The sequence below is a fragment of the Symphalangus syndactylus genome, chromosome 7 (assembly GCF_028878055.3).
Source record: "Symphalangus syndactylus isolate Jambi chromosome 7, NHGRI_mSymSyn1-v2.1_pri, whole genome shotgun sequence".
Taxonomy (NCBI): Eukaryota; Metazoa; Chordata; class Mammalia; order Primates; family Hylobatidae; genus Symphalangus; species Symphalangus syndactylus.
The window spans coordinates 71,349,155-71,366,425 of NC_072429.2; the positions used below are offsets into that span (position 1 = coordinate 71,349,155).

The 17,271-nt window shown below is 41.9% G+C and overlaps 1 protein-coding gene across 1 annotated transcript; it reads left to right on the plus strand.

Moving 5' to 3' along the window:
• Positions 1-14,469: 14,469 nt before the first annotated feature.
• LOC129485815 (large ribosomal subunit protein eL24-like) lies at positions 14,470-15,012 on the plus strand. The gene has a single exon (XM_055284825.2). The coding sequence runs from the start codon at positions 14,484-14,486 to the stop codon at positions 14,955-14,957; it is 474 nt and encodes a 157-aa protein (XP_055140800.1). The 5' UTR covers positions 14,470-14,483; the 3' UTR covers positions 14,958-15,012.
• The last annotated feature ends 2,259 nt before the right edge of the window (positions 15,013-17,271 follow it).

Consider the following 17,271-nt stretch of genomic DNA (forward strand, 5'->3'; position numbering starts at 1 on the left):
ATTGAAATTCTAAGATTGTATAGCAATAACTTAAAAGAGCATAATTGTTGATCCTTTCATAACACTTTTGAAATAAATATAAGGTTTAGATGCATTCAGCATGGTAAGAATATTATTTTTAAAGAATCAATACATATAGTATTCAGCTATAAAGCTTTGTAGGAAATTTTTTTCACTAGAAAATTGCCCCCGGGCAAATTAGTAGAAGGCATTTAGATGATGGTTTTTATTTCTATTCAGAATTTCTACATTACAACCTCTCAAAAATTATACCAAGAAACTTTCACCAGGCCATTGACATACTAAATAAAATTATGTTGGCAATCGGAATGTTTTAAACATGAGTTGGTATCTTAGAATTTATCAGGGTATTTCTAGTCAACATCCTTACCCTTTGTAGTACCATGGTTTGAATTTGATATATCTTTAGAAATTAATACTTTTGTCATTAACAGAGGTTTACATAGTTAATATTTAAAAATCATAATAGTAAGGTAAAGACTACCATCTTTCTTCTTTCTTCACCTTTTTTTTTTTTTTTTTTTTTTGAGACAGAGTCTTGCTCTGTCACCCAGGCTGGAGTGCAGTGGTATGATCTCAGCTCACTGCAACCTCTGCCTCCTAGGTTCAAGCAATTCTCATGCCTCAGCCTCCCCAGTAGCTGAGATTACAGACATGCACCACCATGCCCAGCTAATTTTTGTATTTTTAGTGGAGACAGGGTTTTGCCATGTTGGCCAGGCTGGTCTTGAACTCCTGGCCTCATGTGATCCACCCACCTTGGCTTCCCAAAGTGCCAGGATTATAGGCGTGAGCCACTACACCAGGCTCAGGTTATTCTTATATGTCTTATTTTTGCTGTAAGTAGTTTGTGGAATGATATTGGATAGATGGATGGATGGATGGATGATAGGTAGAAGAGTGAATAAATTGATAGATGACAGATAAGTAGATAGGTAGGTAGATAGATAGATGATATGTAGATAGATAAAAAGACAGGCAGACATATAATCCTCTCTGACAGCAGAATTAATCCAACTAAGATTTTAAATAATTTCAGTTTTCTAAGAAAAATTCATCACTGAAAATGTGATAAGACAACCCCAATCTCTACCTGGAAAGAACTGAGTGCCTTTTTCTCTGTCCTCTTACTGCCTGCTCCAGCTCAGTGTTCTCACTTATCCCCAGGCCTACCAGCCTCAGATCAAGCTACACAGAGAACTGGCCCATGACTATATAGGAACTTTTACAAACATAATTCATGGCCTTGTTATATTTGTCTCTCTGAATCTTGTCCTGCCCTGCTCCCATAGTTCTGTTGGGGTTTCTTGCCCTTCGTGTGTGATCATCTTCCTTGTTCCTGAAAATCACATCATTCCTACCTGTTGTTTTGTGCTGGCCTTTCCATTGTTTATAATCTTATGGTTGTGTGTGTTCTCCTGCTTTTCTAACTGGTCCTGGGAAAGTCTTCCACAGCCACCTGAACACATACTTTGGATTCTTTGTCAGAAGCCCAAAAACAACCTTGTCCCTCCCAGATATGATGGCTCCATAACCATTTTCTTCTGCTTTCCCCATTCATTGCTACCCACAGAGGCTTCAACCCCGTAGTGACCTGGTGCAAGACCTGCAACATAGTTTCTTGCGACCAGAAGAATGTATAATAATCTTTCAGAAATCTTTCTGAAATAGTAACACTGACTAATTTTTGAATTGGCTTAATTGATATGTTTAAGTCATTTTAGAACAGTGCCTCAACAATCTGTGGTGAAGGATCAGTTTCTTTTTTTATTTCCAATCTCTGCTGTGCATGACTAGTTTGCAGGTCTTGCCATATGTTCATATGAGATTCACCATATTGAGTTCAACACCCGAACTTGTCTAGACCTTTGCTCAACAAGACAAGTCCACTGATTATATGCTTGCATGTCTTAGCAATATTTCATGCGATAAGGTTTCTAAACACTTAATTTCAGCTTTGAACTTTGTGAGTCACTAATCAATCATTCACAGACTGGCACCAGTTGTAGACCACGCTGTGGATAGCATTGAACTAGAAAATTACTTGGCCTAAATGCCTGCTTCCTGAGATTGTCACTTAATGAAGATACTAAGTATAGAAAGTTTAGAGTCTCTTTGTTGGAACATTTTATTTGTATATGTTTTTTGCATTCCAATGAGTCATTCTAAGAGTAAAAAAATGAGAGTTTGACATCAGTGCACAGAGACTCTAATCCTAGCTCCATCACTTACTAGATACCTGTCTTTGGACAGGTTATTTAACTTTCTATGTCTCAGTTTCCCTCATTTGGAATATGTGGATGACATATTACAGAGATTGTATGAGAATTGACCTGATGATATTATAAAGCATTCAGCACAGTGCCCGCAATGTAGCCATGAATGATAAATTGTGGTTCCCATTATTTTTAAATTGTTAAAGCTACCTTGCTACTAAAATTGTCTTCCAATTCATATCATTTCATTTTCTTCAAGTAAGACTTTCTTAAAACTGTCTTTCCCTCTCTGATTGAAAACAAGAAAGAGTTATTTAACAACTCTAACCGATGTCTTTAAACTGCAACAAAGTGGTTATCTTATTAATAAGTATTAACCCAGCAACTATACATTGGAATTTCTTTCAACATACACTGGAATATCTTTCCATTATTAAATGGCCTGAAATAATCTATGAAATCCAAATATATCTAATTTAAATCTAAAACAAATAATTATATTGAGAATATCAGGGTTGTTCTGTGTCAACCACAGCCTAATGAAAACTGCTAGGAAATATCAGAGGCCCACACTCCTCATTCTAAGTCTCTTGCAAAGACCTGGAGACATAGCTGGAACTGGCCTGATATGGCTTGGCAGTGTCCCCACCCAAATCTCATCTTGAATTATAGCTCCCATAATCCCCACGTCATGGGAGGGCCCCGGTGGAAGGTAATTGAATCATGGGGGTGGGTTTTCCCATGATATTCTCATGACAGTGAATAAGTCTTATGAGATCTGATGGTTTAATAAAGCGTAGTTTCCCCTATACACACTTTCTTGCCTGCTGCCATGTAAGATGTTCCTTTGTTCCTCCTTTGCCTTCTGCCATGATTGTGAGGCCTCCCCAGCAATGTGGAACTGTGAGTCCATTAAACCTCTTTTTCTTTATAAATTACCCAGTCTCAGGTATTTATTCATAGCAGTATGAAAATGGACTAATACATGGCACTACTGATCAAACACACATTTTACTGCCAAGTGTCTTTCTGCTTTGAGACAAAGAGGCTTTGTCCCAAATTCTTTCTGGATTTGTATCCTTTCATTTGGCTGTAAGAAATCAGGTAGACTGAAAAATATTGACAGTCCAGGTTTGAAGGGGTGGCCTGCCCCTCCACACCTGTGGGTGCTTCTCATTAGGTGGGACGAAAGACTTGAGAAAAGGAATAAGACACAGAGACAAAGTGTAGAGAAGGAAAAGCGGGGCCCAGGGGACCGGTGCTGTGCTTGCAGAGGACCCACACCGGCACCGGCCTCTGGGTTCCCTTAGTATTTATTCATAATTATCTTTACCATCACCGGTGCTGTGCTTTGAGATGTATATGCGAACATCTCCATAAACCTTTTAGCAGTATTGCTCCAGCAAACCCCACCTTATTCCTAAAGGCGGTTTTCTCCTTACTCAGTAAATAAAGCACACAAAGGGTTTTACCTGGAGATGTTCCATCACCCCAGGGACGGGCAGGAGACAAATGTTTTTCTTTTTCTCTAGATTTAAGAGAATGGTGATGACCTTTAACCATAAGCAGCCTTTAGGCACTTGTTTAACAAAGCACATTCTGCACCGCCCAAAATCCTTTTAACCTTAAGTCACTACAGCACATGTCTCTTGCAAGGACAAGGCTGGGGGTAGGGTCACAGATTAACAGCATCTCAAATAAAGAACTAAATGGAGTCTCTTATGTTTACTTCCTTCTATATAGACACAGTAACAGGCTGATCTCTCTTTCTTTTCCCCACAAGGTTGGTATGGATGGTTAAGCCAAGCCACTGAAAACTGAAATCACATGCTTTAAGTCAAAGTGCTTCAAATTAGTTTATCTGTTTGTTTTAACTGACTTGTTTAGCTTGCCCAAAACACATTGAGAAGGCCTGTATACACATGTTGTTGTTTGTTGGGAGAGGTAATTGCCTCTTAGAGACAAAGGTTCTAAGCGTCCTGCACATTCTTGCTGGTTATGCCAAGAATGCAAGGTCCTGACAGCTCTTTAGCTGGACCATTTCTCAGGGTTGTGTCTGTAATAATCTTGAGGCAATGATTCCCCTGAAGGTAAAAAAAAAAAAAGGCTTGCTTATCACCCACTATAAAAGCGGTGGCTCCCTCAAGCTCAGTGTCCCTCAGTGTAACAACCCACTGTGTGCAGAGCATCCACCTGGACCCATCTGTATCACCCCCAATGGAGTTAGAGGAGAGGGAGGAGCAATGCAATATTATGCTCACGCTTGCTGTACTGTGAGGAATAAAGTCTTTTGTTTCTGATCCCGAATCATCATGTCTTCTGCTACCATCTATGAAATGGCAACAGGCTAACTTGTAAGAAGTATAAAATCTCAGACCTTTCACACTTTTTTCTAATATAGTAGTAAACTGAAATATTGGCCAGAAATAAACAATGAATGGGATAAGGGAGGTAGAGTATGTTGAAACATGAAAACTAGTTGTTATGTGTCACTTAACTCTCTCTAAAATTAAATGTGCTTTTGATATGTTGAAGGGAATTTTCTGGATCCAAGCCTCTGGATTAGCAAGTGGTGGCAGGGATCACTCCAACTACCTCAGCTTCTCTAACTTCCTACTATTGTCAAGACATATGAAAGGAAGGATCTGTGTGGCCAAAACAGTTTGTCAATACTGTTGTGTCAAAGCTTCCAAGGCATAGCAAATTTCTTAAAAACACAGTTTCACACACACACACACACACACACACAGAAGCCATACCTATGTTTTCTTCCTTGCATCAGACACTGCAAGAGGATTTGCTTGGGTAAGCTTTTGACATAAGAGTCCAGTAATAATAACAAACTGGTATAATGTAATCATAATTTGGTATTTCACAAAATAAAAGCCAGCATTGTTTATTTAAGTTTTCAGTTATTAAAGATATTGTAATGATATAACTACTAAGCAACAAAGACTATTCAAAATTCCATCAGTGTTTTTGACCAATGTGAGACAAATTTTCCACAAGAGGCTTATGAATTTGTTTCAAAGTAAGAACAGTGACAAAAGTGGGATTGCAGCTATGTCCTACTTTTAAAGAGCATACATACAGGCTGGGCATGGTGGCTCATGCCTGTAATCCCAGAACTTTGGGAAGCCAAGGCGGGCAGATCACCTGAGGTTGGGAGTTCGAGACCAGCCTGACCAACATGGTGAAACCCCATCTCTACTAAAAATACAAAATTGGCCAGATGTGGTGGCACATGCCTGTAATCTTAGCTACTAGGGAGACTGAGGCAGGAGAATCACTTGAACCCCCAGGAGGTGGAGGTTGCGATGAGCCGAGATCGTGCCATTGCACTCCAGCCTAGACACTTGGACAACAAGAGCTAAACTCCGTCTCAAAAAAAAAAGCATACATACAACCATCTAGATTTACAAAACAAATAGAGGGTGATTATTTGAATCATAAAAACTCTTTGATTTAGAAAAGCATTACTTTAAGTCAGTGGTTGCCAAGTTGGGGCAGTTTCTCCCCCAAGGAACATTTGGCAATATCTAGAGATATTTACGGTTGTCACCAAGGGGGAGTGACACCGGCATCTAGTGGATAGAGGCCAGGGATGCTGTTAAACACCCTGCAATGCACGGGTCAGAGCCCGTAAGAAAGAACTATCTGGCCTAAAATGTCACAGTTCTAAGGTTGAGAAATCCTAGCTTAAACAGAAACTTTCAAAAACATGTGTTTAAGTACATTTGAAATTGATATGTTGAGTCTGGACACCTGTAATCCTAGCACTTTGGGAGGCCAAGGTGGGCAGATCATCTGAGGTCAGAAGTTCAAGACCAGCCTGGCCAACATGGCAAAACCCTGTCTCTACTAAAAATACAAAAATTAGCCCTGCATGGTGGTGCATGCTTGAAATCCCAGCTACCTGGGAGGCTGAGGCGGGAGAATCACTGGAACCTGGGAGGTGGAGGCTGCAGGGAGCCAAGATTGTGCCACTGCACTCTAGCCTGTGGGACAGAGCAAGAGTGGCTCACGCCTGTAATCCCAGCACTTTGGGAGGCCGAGGCAGGTGGATCATGAGCGAGGCAGGTGGATCATGAGGTCAGGAGTTCGAGACCAGCCTTGCCAACATGGCGAAACCCCATCTCTACTAAAAATATAAAAATTAGCCGGGCATGGTGGCACAAGCCTGTAATCCCAGCTACTAGGGAGGCTGAGGCAGGAGAATCACTTGAACCTGGGAGGCAGAGGTTGCAGTGAGCTGAAATCTTGCCACTGCACTCCAACCTGGGTGACAGAGTGACTCCATCTCAAAAAAAAAAAAAAGAAAAAGAAATTGATATGTTGAAAAAGCACTAATTACACATAATCAAAACCCATCTACTTTTTATATTCCATCTTTCTTTTAAATGTTACTTACTGTGGATAATTGTACTCCAACTCTTGAAAATTATTGACAGTTATCTGACTTTTCTAGTCTTCACTCTTAGGTCCTATGGCCACTTTAATGGACAAACACAGGCCAAATTAGCATATTTAGTCCAGAAGTTTAATCAAAACTCTGAATTTGACTTAATTCCAAATATCTCTTGCCCTAGCTTGAGTTCAGAATGGAAGCCTGGTGTGGTGGTGGGGGTGGGGTCATGGGGTGAGGGTGGGAGGCCGTTGGTTGGCATCATTTTCTCTTGGATCTCTGTTTCTCTGTTCTCGCTTCTCTTAGGTCCTAAGTTTTACCCCTAAAGGGCTGGCACACTGGAAGAGAAGAAGGGAAAAAGTAGCAAAGGTCTTGCTTGAACTCCTACCATTATCAGGTGCTTTCTCACATTCTGGGACTGGCAGAAGTTTAAAAAATGGATCTCTGTCTCCTGGTGCTTCCTTGGGCTCTTCAGAGGTTCCTACTGAACCCTTTATGGTATAATAATTATTTGTAAGATCTTTGTCCTTGGTTGCTGGCACAGGGCTTCTAAAAATCCTGGAATTTTCTGAGTGATAGAGATGCCTTTGTTATGATAATGAGGTGACTTGTGGTAGTCCCTAGGTAGCTTTAAGATGGGGGCCAGTCACCAGAAAGATCAACCATGTGAATGGAGGGTTGAGACTTTGGGCCAGCTGGACCTCCAGGGAGAGGAAAGGGGCTAGAGATTGAGTTCGAAGATGTGGCCATTGATTTAATTATTCATGCCTAGCGGATAAAACACCAATGAAAACTAGACAGAGAAGCTCTATGGAGCTTCCTGCCTGTTGAACACATTGATGTGTTAGGAGGGTAACCTGCCTTGACTCAATGGAGACAGGTCATAGAAGCTCTGCATTCTCCCCTAGACCTCACTCTATACATTTCCTTTATAATAAAACTGTAACCATGAGTATAGCACTTTCCTGAGTTCTGTGAGTCATTATAGAACATTGTCAGTTGAGTGGGTCATGAGAACCTTCAAATATATAGTCCTTTGGGTAGGAAGTACAGGTAGCCTGGGGACCAGTCTTGTTGGAGAGCATGTCCTTAAATCTGTAGAGTCTCTGACACTAACTCCAGGTGGTTAGCATTAGACTTGTATTATAATACACACCAGTTGAGTTTTTACCAAAATATCCTCCAACAATACTTCTCTGCTCCCTTGATAAATTGCAGGTGTTTCTCTACCAAAGCTTGTTCCTAATCACAGCTTCTTTAGCTTCTAAGAATTCACTTTCAGCTTCTTGCTGCTGAAGTGCCTTCACTACTCAAGGCAGCCCTAGTGGTCAGGACTCAAGACCACTCCATACTGATTCAGTTGAGTGCTGCCTACATCTGGTCCGTAGGGATCACTCACACCTCCTTTGTACCACAAAATCAACAAAGTAGTGACTTTTAGCCACCCCCACCAAAGCAAGAGCTCTTTTCTTGCCCTCCATACTTCCCGAAAAGGAGTAAATCTCAGTCTACTACTCCCCCAACTATGTGGTCACAAGTTAAGGTTCCTGTAAGAGAAACTTCACCAGGTGTCTGAGGAAGCTTCATTAGACCTGATGTGAAGGAAATAGAAACTACTTCCCATACCTTTCCAATAAAGAAGTACAGGCTCATGACACAACAGCTCTGTACAAAGAAATTTTTTCAGAAAATCTCCCCTTTTCCATTATCTGGGACTGTTGTGTAATCTTAAAGTAGGTGAGGGAAATTAGAATAGGTTCTTAGCGATTTCCTCTGAAAACCTGAAAACTTAATGATTATTCGGTCCCTCAATTTAACATTTCATATTTATTATTTTTTGGCAGCACCTCACTTGGAATTTTAACATATGTTATATATTTAATTAAAGATTACAAACAAAGCTAAAAAACTAGGAGAAGATAGAAGTTTAAATAAAAAATTATATTATGTCTTAATAATTGAAAGCCAAATGTCATTTAAGACAAAACAACCCTGAGTTAATCAGTCAGCAGTAAAAACATTAAACTAACAAAAAGTGGTTTATAAGTAACTTTTTCTGGGAACCATTATGTTGTTAGATCTGTTTAAAACATTTAACAATGTACATTCTAGTTGGTTATTTCAAAGTGATCCCTGCTTTAACAATTTCCTATAAAGGTTAGGGAAGGCAAAATACAAAATGGATCTTGAAGTTCACAGCAAGATTGAAAGGTTTCCCAAAAGCTACACAGCTCACAACTGCAGTTAACACGTAAGTCACATCACTAATATTGTCCTCTTCTGTGGATATTCATAACATTATCTTCTATCCCCTATTAAAAAGGTTTATAAGAGTAAGTGCTAGTTTCTCTGTCACTTACTAGCTTAGTCAAGATATTTAATCTCTCTGAGCTTTAACATTCTCATATGTAATATGGCAAAAACAAAAACCCTACTCAATGAAACAATTCAGGTTAAAAATGATGGGTGAACGCATTTTTACCTCTCTCTGCAACGCCTCTAAAATGAAAGTAAATAAGTGATTTAATAAAAAGACAGAGCCCTTGCTAACATAGAGAATAGATAGGGAGATAGCAGTAGATAACAGATGTCTACAGAATTATGGAAAGTAGATGAATCAGGGGTCATTAACTTACTTAGCACATCACAGAAGCATGAAACTAAAGTCAGGGATGAGGGAATTCTTCTTCAGAACTCTAGAAAACCTAAGAAATTAGACAAACCAGGTAACTCTGAAAGCAGAAATAAAGTGTGAGGTTCAAAAAGATACAGATAGGCTGAGCAAGGTGGCTCATGTCTGTAATCCCAGAACTTAGGAGGCTAGCTTGAGCCTAGGAATTCAAGATCAGCCTGAGCAACAAAGCAAGACACCCATCTCTACAAAAAAAATTTAAAAATTAGCCAGGTGTGGTGACATATGCCTGTAGTCCCAACTACTTAGGAGGCTGAAGTGGGAGCTGAGGTGGGAGGATCACTTGAACCTGGGAGATCGAGGCTGTGGTGAGCTGTGATCATACCACTACACCAATGCCTGGGTGACAGAGCAAGATGCTGTCTCAAAAAAAAAAAAAAAAGTGCAGATAAATTCAGATGCTTTGCCCACCCAAGTATACAACTAGGATTCACCACCACATCCTCAGGTACACAGGCCCAGCTGAAGTAGGGTAGGGCACTGTGCTAAAAACAGAGATTTTGTGTGAAAGTCAATATTCTGAATGTTAAACCCCAGCTCTTTCCCTCAGTTTGGCTCCCAGACCATGGGCATTCTGGCTGAAATTACAGGGAGGGTTCCTCTCCACAGAAACCATCCAAGTAAAAAAAAAAAAAAAAAAGACCTCTAGATACTAAAAATTGGTAGAGGTTACAGTTCCAGTGAAATATCTAGGTCTCTCTCAATCATTCTACAGCGTGGCCTACAGTAGACCAGCCCTAGCAACAACATATACAGCTTCCAACTCACTTTTATTTATTTATTTTTTTTTGAGACAGGGTTTTGCTCTTGTTGCCCAGGCTGGAGTGCAATGGTGTGATGTCGGCTCACTGCAACCTCCGCCTCCAGGGTTCAAGTGATTCTCCTGCCTCAGCCTCCCAAGTAGCTGGGACTACAGGCATGTGCCACCACGCCCAGCTAATTTTTGTATTTTTAGTAGAAACGGGGTTTCACCATGTTGGCCAGGCTTGTCTTGAACTTTGTGACCTCAAGTGATCTGCCCACCTTGGCCTCCCAAAGTGCTGGGATTACAAGTGCGAGCCACCACAACTGACCCCAACTCACCTCTCCATGTTCCATTCTCAAATATGGACAAGGGTTGTGAGATACTTGAGGAAAATATTTAATATTAAAGAAGAAACCAAGACAAACAAGCAAATAACCAAAGAAGTCAGAGGGGAACACTGAAGTAATCAGGCTAGAGACAAACTATATAACACATACTTTGAGAAAGATAAAAAAAGATCTGACATCTGTGAAACAAGAACATTAAGCCACTTTAAAAAAGGAATATTCAGAGGAAAAGAAAGAGCTCTTGGATATTTAAAAAAAATAGCTATAAGGATTTCAAAAGAAATGTTTAAATTGAGACTATTTCACAGAAAGTAAAAAGATAAAAAGAAAATTTTTCTTTTCTTTCCTTTTTTTTTTTTTTTTTGGGACAGGGTCATATGATTTGGCTGCATCCCCATCCAAATTTCATATTGTAGTTCCCATAATCTCCATCTTGTAGTTCCCATAATCCCCACCAGGGGCCTGGTGGAAGGTAATTGAATCCTGGGGGCAGTTTGTCCCATGCAATTCTCATGATAGTGAGTTCTCACGAGATCTGATGGTTTTATAAGGGGCTTCCTCCTTTGCTTGGCTCTCATTCTTCTCTCTCCTGTGGCCCATGTTAAGAAGGACGTGTTTGCTTCCCCTTCTGCCATGATTGTAAGTTCCCTGAGGCCTCCCCAGTCATGATAAACTGGGTCTATTAAAACTTTTTCCTTTATAAATTACCCAGTCTTGAGTACACCTTTATTAGCAGCGTGAGAAAGAACTAATACAGTAAATTGGTACTGGGAGTAGTGTGGTGCTGCTGTAAAGATACCCAAAAATGTGGAAGTGACTTTGGAACTGGGTAACAGGCAGAGGTTGGAATAGTTTGGAGGGCCCAGAAGAAGCCAGGAAAAAGTGGGAAAGTTTGGAACTTCCTAGAGACTTGGAGGGCTCAGGAGACAAGAAGATGTAGGAAAGTTTGGAATTTCCTAGAGGCTTGATGGCTTTCACCAAAATGCTGATAGTGATATGGACAATGAAGTCCAGGCAATAGGTGGTCTCAGATGGAGATGAGAGACTTGTTGGGAACTGGAGTAAAGGTGACTTTTGCTATGCAAAGAGACTGGCAGCATTTTACCCCTGCCCTAGAGATCTGTGGAACTTTAAACTTGAGAGAGATGATTTAGGATATCTGGTGGAAGAAATTTCTAAGCAGCAAAGCATTCAAGAGGAAGCAGAGAGGCCAGGCACGGTGTCTCAAGCCTGTAATCCCAGCACTTTGGGAGGCTGAGGCAGGCGGATCACGAGGTCAGGAGATCAAGACCATCCTGGCTAACACGGTGAAACCCCATCTCTACCAAAAATACAAAAAATTAGCTGGGCGTGTTGGCGGGCACCTGTAGTCCCAGCTACTCGGGAGGCTGAGGCAGGAGAATGGCATGAACCCGGGAGGCGGAGCTTGCAGTGAGCCGAGATTGCGCCACTGCACTCCAGCCTGGGGGACAGAGAAAGACTCCGTCTCAAAAAAAAAAAAAAGAGGAAAAAAGAGGAAGCAGAGTATAAAAGTTTAGGAAATGTGCAGCCTGTTGATGCCACAGAAAGAAAAACCCATTTTGTGAGGAGAAATTCAAGCCAGCTGCAAAAATTTGCATAAGTAACAAGGAGCCAAATGCTGATGAGACAATGGGGAAAATGTCTCCAGGACATGTCAGAGATCTTCACCGCAGCCCCTCCCATCACAGGCCCAGAGGCCTGGGTGGGAAAAATGGTTTCCTGGGCCAGGCCCAGGGCTCCCCTGCTCTGTGCAGCCTGCGGACTTTGTGCCCGGCATCCCAGTTGCTCCAGCTCCAGCCATGGCTGAAAGAGGCCAAAGTACAGCTCAGGCCATTGCTTCAGAGGGTGCAAGCCCCAAGCCTTGGCAGCTTCCATGTGGTGTTGGTCCTGCTGGTGGGTAGAAGACAAGAATTGAGGTCTGGGAACCTTTGCCTAGATTTCGGAAGATGTATGGAAATGTCTGTATGTCCAGGCAGGTGTCTGCTGCACAGGCAGAGCCCACATGGGGAACCTCTGCTAGGGAAGTACAGAAGGGAAATGTGGGGTTGGAGCTCCCAGAGTCTCCACTGGGGCACTTCCTAGTGGAGCTGTGAGAAGAGGGCCACCATCCTCTAGACCCCAGAATGGTAGATCTACCAATCACTTGCACTGTGCACCTGGAAAAGCTGCAGACACTCAATGCCAACCCGTGAAAGCAGCCGGGAGGGGGGCTGTACCCTGCAAAGCTATAGGGGCAGAGCTGCCCAAGGCTATGGGAGCCCACCTCTTGCATCAGCATGACTTGGATGTGAGACATGGAGTCAAAGGAGATTATTTTGGAACATTAAGATTTGAGAGCTGCCCTGTTGGATTTGGGACTTGCATGGGGCCTATAACCCCTTTGTTTTGGCCAATTTCTCCCATTTAGAATAGGTATGTTTACTCAATGCCTGTACCCCCATTGTATCTAGGAAGTAACTAACTTGCTTTTGATTTTACAGGCTCCTAGGCAGAAGGACTTGCCTTGCCTCAGACAAGACTTTGGACTTGGGCTTTTGGATTAATGCTGGAATGAGCTAAGACTTTGAGAGACTGTTGGAAAGGCATGATTGTGTTTTGAAATGTGAGGACATGAGATTTGGGAGGGGCCAGAGGTGGAATGATATGGTTTGGCTATGTCCCCACCCAAATCTCATCTTGAACTGTAGCTCCCATAATCCCCATATGTGGTGGATCCTTCAATTACCAGTGTGAGGTAATTGAATCATGGGGGCAGTTTCCCCAATACTAATCTTGGGATCATAAGTTCTCATGTGATCTGATGGTTTTTATAAGGGGTTCCCCCTTTGCTTGCCTCTAATTCTTCTCTCTTCTGCTGCCATATTAAGAAGGAAGTGTTTGCTTCCACCATGACTGTTAGTTCCCTGAGGCCTCCCCAGCATGCAGAACTGTAAGTCAATTAAACCTCTTTCCTTTATAAATTACCCAGTCTCGGGTATTTCTTCATAGCAGCATGAGAACAGACTAATACACAGGGTCTCACTCTATCACCCAGGCTGGAGTGCAGTGGTGTGTTCATGGCTCACTGTAGCCTCAAACTCCTGGGCTCAGGTGATCCTCCCACCTCAGTCTCTCAAGTAGCTAGGATTACAGGCATGCACCACCACACCCAGCTAATTTTTTTTTTGTAGAAATGGGATCTTGCTGTGTTGCCCAGGCTGGTCTTGAGCTCCTGGCCTCAACAGATCCTCCTTCCTTGGCTTCCCAAAGCACTGGGATTATAGGCATGAGCCACTGTGCCCAGTCAAGAGACAATTCTTATGGAAAGAAAGGATTTAAAAACTGAAATATTTAGTCAGAGAGCCATTTTATGACTATTAAGAGTTCCAGAAAGAGAGAACAGAAGAAAAATGGAGAGAAAAAAATTACCAGAAATAACACAATTTATCGACATATGAGATTGAATAAATAATACGATTTTCCAGATTAAAAATAACCACCAAGGGTCCAGTACAATAAATAAAAATAAAACGACATGAGAGAACAGTATCATGACATTTCAAACGAATAGAGATAAAGGGAAAATTGTAAAACCTCCCAGACAGGAAAAAAAAAAAAAATAGCTTCCAAACAAAGGATTAAAAACTATAAATGTATCAGATCTCTCTATAGTATTCCTGGAAGCTAAAAGACAATGAGCAATATCTTCCAGCAATTTCCATTTGTGCATCCTGTACTCAAACTATCATTTCAGTGGGAAGGGAGAATTATTGCATTTTTAGGCAAGAATAGTTACCTCCCATATGGAGAGTCAGACCCTGGAGAAAAAGGCACTGTTGGTTGCCTTTTTTCTGCCTCAATATTCTCCTGCAGGCCAAAGCCTGATATCCACCCCCACATCTCTCACCCCCCAGTATCCATAGCCATATGCTTCAGGAGACTCGGAACTCCCCCAGCTCCAGCTCCAGAGGTAAATCATAATTGGTCTCTTTCTTTTCTTTCTTTCTTTTTTTTTTTTTTAAAGACAGGGCTCACTGCTTCCCGTGGAGCCGTCGCCATGAAGGTCGAGCTGTGCAGTTTTAGCGGGTACAAGATCTACCCCGGACACGGGAGGCGCTACGCCAGGACCGACGGGAAGGTTTTCCAGTTTCTTAATTCGAAATGCGAGTTGGCGTTCCTTTCCAAGAGGAATCCTCAGCAGACAAACTGGACTGTCCTCTACAGAAGGAAGCACAAAAAGGGACAGTCGGAAGAAATTCAAAAGAAAAGAACCTGCCAAGCAGTCAAATTCCAGAAGGCCATTACTGGTGCATCTCTTGCTGATATAATGGCCAAGAGGAATCAGAAACCTGAAGTCAGAAAGGCTCAACGAGAACAAGCTATCAGGGCTGCTAAGGAAGCAAAAAAGGCTAAGCAAGCATCTAAAAAGACAGCAATGGCTGCTGCTAAGGCACCTACAAAGGCAGCACCTAAGCAAAAGATTGTGAAGCCTGTGAAAGTTTCAGCTCCCCGAGTTGGTGGAAAACGCTAAACTGGCAGATTAGATTTTTAAATAAAGATTGGATTTAAAAAAAAAAAAAAAAAAAGACAGGGCTCACTATGTTGACCAAGCCAGTCTGGAACTCCTGGCTTCAAGCAATCCTCCCACCTCGGCCTCCCAAAGTGCTAGGACTACAGATGGGGGCCACACACACGGTCCATGATTACTCTCTAAGTCAGCCTTGGTGATCTCATTCCCCTTGCAGTAGAGTTGGCTAAGGCATAAACATGTGACCCTCTTCTGGTCAATGAGAGGTAGGGGAAGTTTGCTGGGGGTCTCCTGTGAGAATTTCTTTTCAAATTAAAGGTATGTGGCTTAGGTCAGGTTTAACACCACGATGGAAATTTATGTGCAAATAATTTATCATGGAAGTGGTCCCAGGTGTGACAAGGGAGGAAGTGGAGGAAGCAGGACAGGGAAGGGGAGGAGACCAAGCAAAGGTGACTCTCCCTGATTCCACAGAACTCTGGAAGTGTACATTTCACCACAGAGCTGTCCCATGAAGGCAAGGGAGCTAGACTTCATACTCCTGCACCACCGGTCATTGGTCAGGGGCCTCCCAGGGGGAAGACAATGCCCAAGCACATCTTCTGTGCTCTTGCTGGCTGAGTAGCTCCAGTAGCCCAAAGGCAGTTCTAATAGTGATAGGAGCTGATTATCAGAAGCAAAAATGAGGAACGGCTACACAAATGGTTGAAAAGAAAAAAAGAAAGAAAAAGATTCAAGGGGTTCTGGGTGGAATGCCAATATTGTCTTCTACAGTAGTGGTCCCCAGCCTTTTAGCACCAGAGACTGGTTTCATGGAAGACAATTTTTCCACAGACTGGGGTGGTGGGAAATGGTTTCGGGATGATTCACGCACACTACATTTATTGTGCACTTTATTTCTATTATTATTACATTGTAATATATAATGAAATAATTATACAACTCAGCATGATGTAAAATCAGTGGAATCCCTGACCTCTTTTTCCTGCAACTAGATGGTCCCTTCTGGGGGTGATGAGAGACAGTGACAGCCATCAGGTATTAGATTCTCATGAGGTGCACAAAACCGAGATCCTCTGCATGTGAAGTTCACAATAGGGTTCACACTTACGATGGTTAGTATTGAGTGTCAATTTGATTGGATTGAAGGATGCAAAGTATTGTTCCTGGGTGTGTCTATGAGGGTGTTGCCAAAGGAGATGAACATTTGAGTCAGTGGACTGGGAGAGGCCGACTCACCCTCAATGTGGATGGGCACCATCTAATCAACTGCCAGCTCAGCTAGAGTAAAGCAGACTTGCTGAGTCTTCCAGCCATCATTTTTCTCCCACGCTGGATGCTTCCTGCCCTCAAACAACGGACTCCAGGTTCTTCAGCTTTTGGACTCTTGGACTTACACCAGTGATTTGCCAGCATCTCTTGGGCCTTTGGCCACAGACAAAGGTTGCATTTTTGGCTTTCTACTTTTGAGGTTTTGGGACTCAAGACAGGTTTCCTTGCTCCTCAGCTTGCAGACAGCCTATTGTGGGACTTCATCTTGCTATTGTGTGAGTCAATACTCCTTAATAAACCCCCCTTCATATATACTTCATATATATATATATATTACATCTATGTAACATAATATAATATATATATAAAAAAAAAAAAAGACAGGGCTCACTATGTTGACCAAGCCAGTCTGGAACTCCTGGCTTCAAGCAATCCTCCCACCTCGGCCTCCCAAAGTGCTAGGACTACAGATGGGGGCCACACACACGGTCCATATATATATTATATGTTTCATATAATATATATGAAACATAATATATATGTAACATAATATATGTTATATATGTATATATGTGTGTGTGTATGTGTATATATATGTTATATATATGTATATGTGTGTGTGTATGGGTGTATATATATATATATATATATATATATATATATATATAAATATATATATATATATATATATATAACTGATCTATCCTATTAGTTCTGTCCGTCTGGAGAAAGCTAACTAATATAGCACTCCTATGAGAATCTAATGCCACACTGATCTGACAGGAGGTGGCGCTCAGGCGGTAATGCAAGGGATGGGGAGTGGCTGTAAATACAGAGGAAGCTTTGCTCACTCACCTGCCGTCCACCTCCTGCTGTGCAGGTCTGTTCCTAATAGGCCACAGACCAGTACTAGTCCACGGCCTGGGGTTTGGGGACCCCTGTTCTACAGGATGCAAGAGGAATTCTCTCTGGCGAATCTTCTTATACCATGAAGGAGAGCATTTAAAAAGAAGGCAGGGATGCACCGAGTGGGGTAGAGTGGAGA

What these genes read in the sequence shown, in the direction of transcription:
- LOC129485815 (XM_055284825.2), top strand. Translation starts at nt 14,484, where the DNA reads ATGAAGGTCGAGCTGTGCAGTTTTAGCGGGTACAAGATCTACCCCGGA.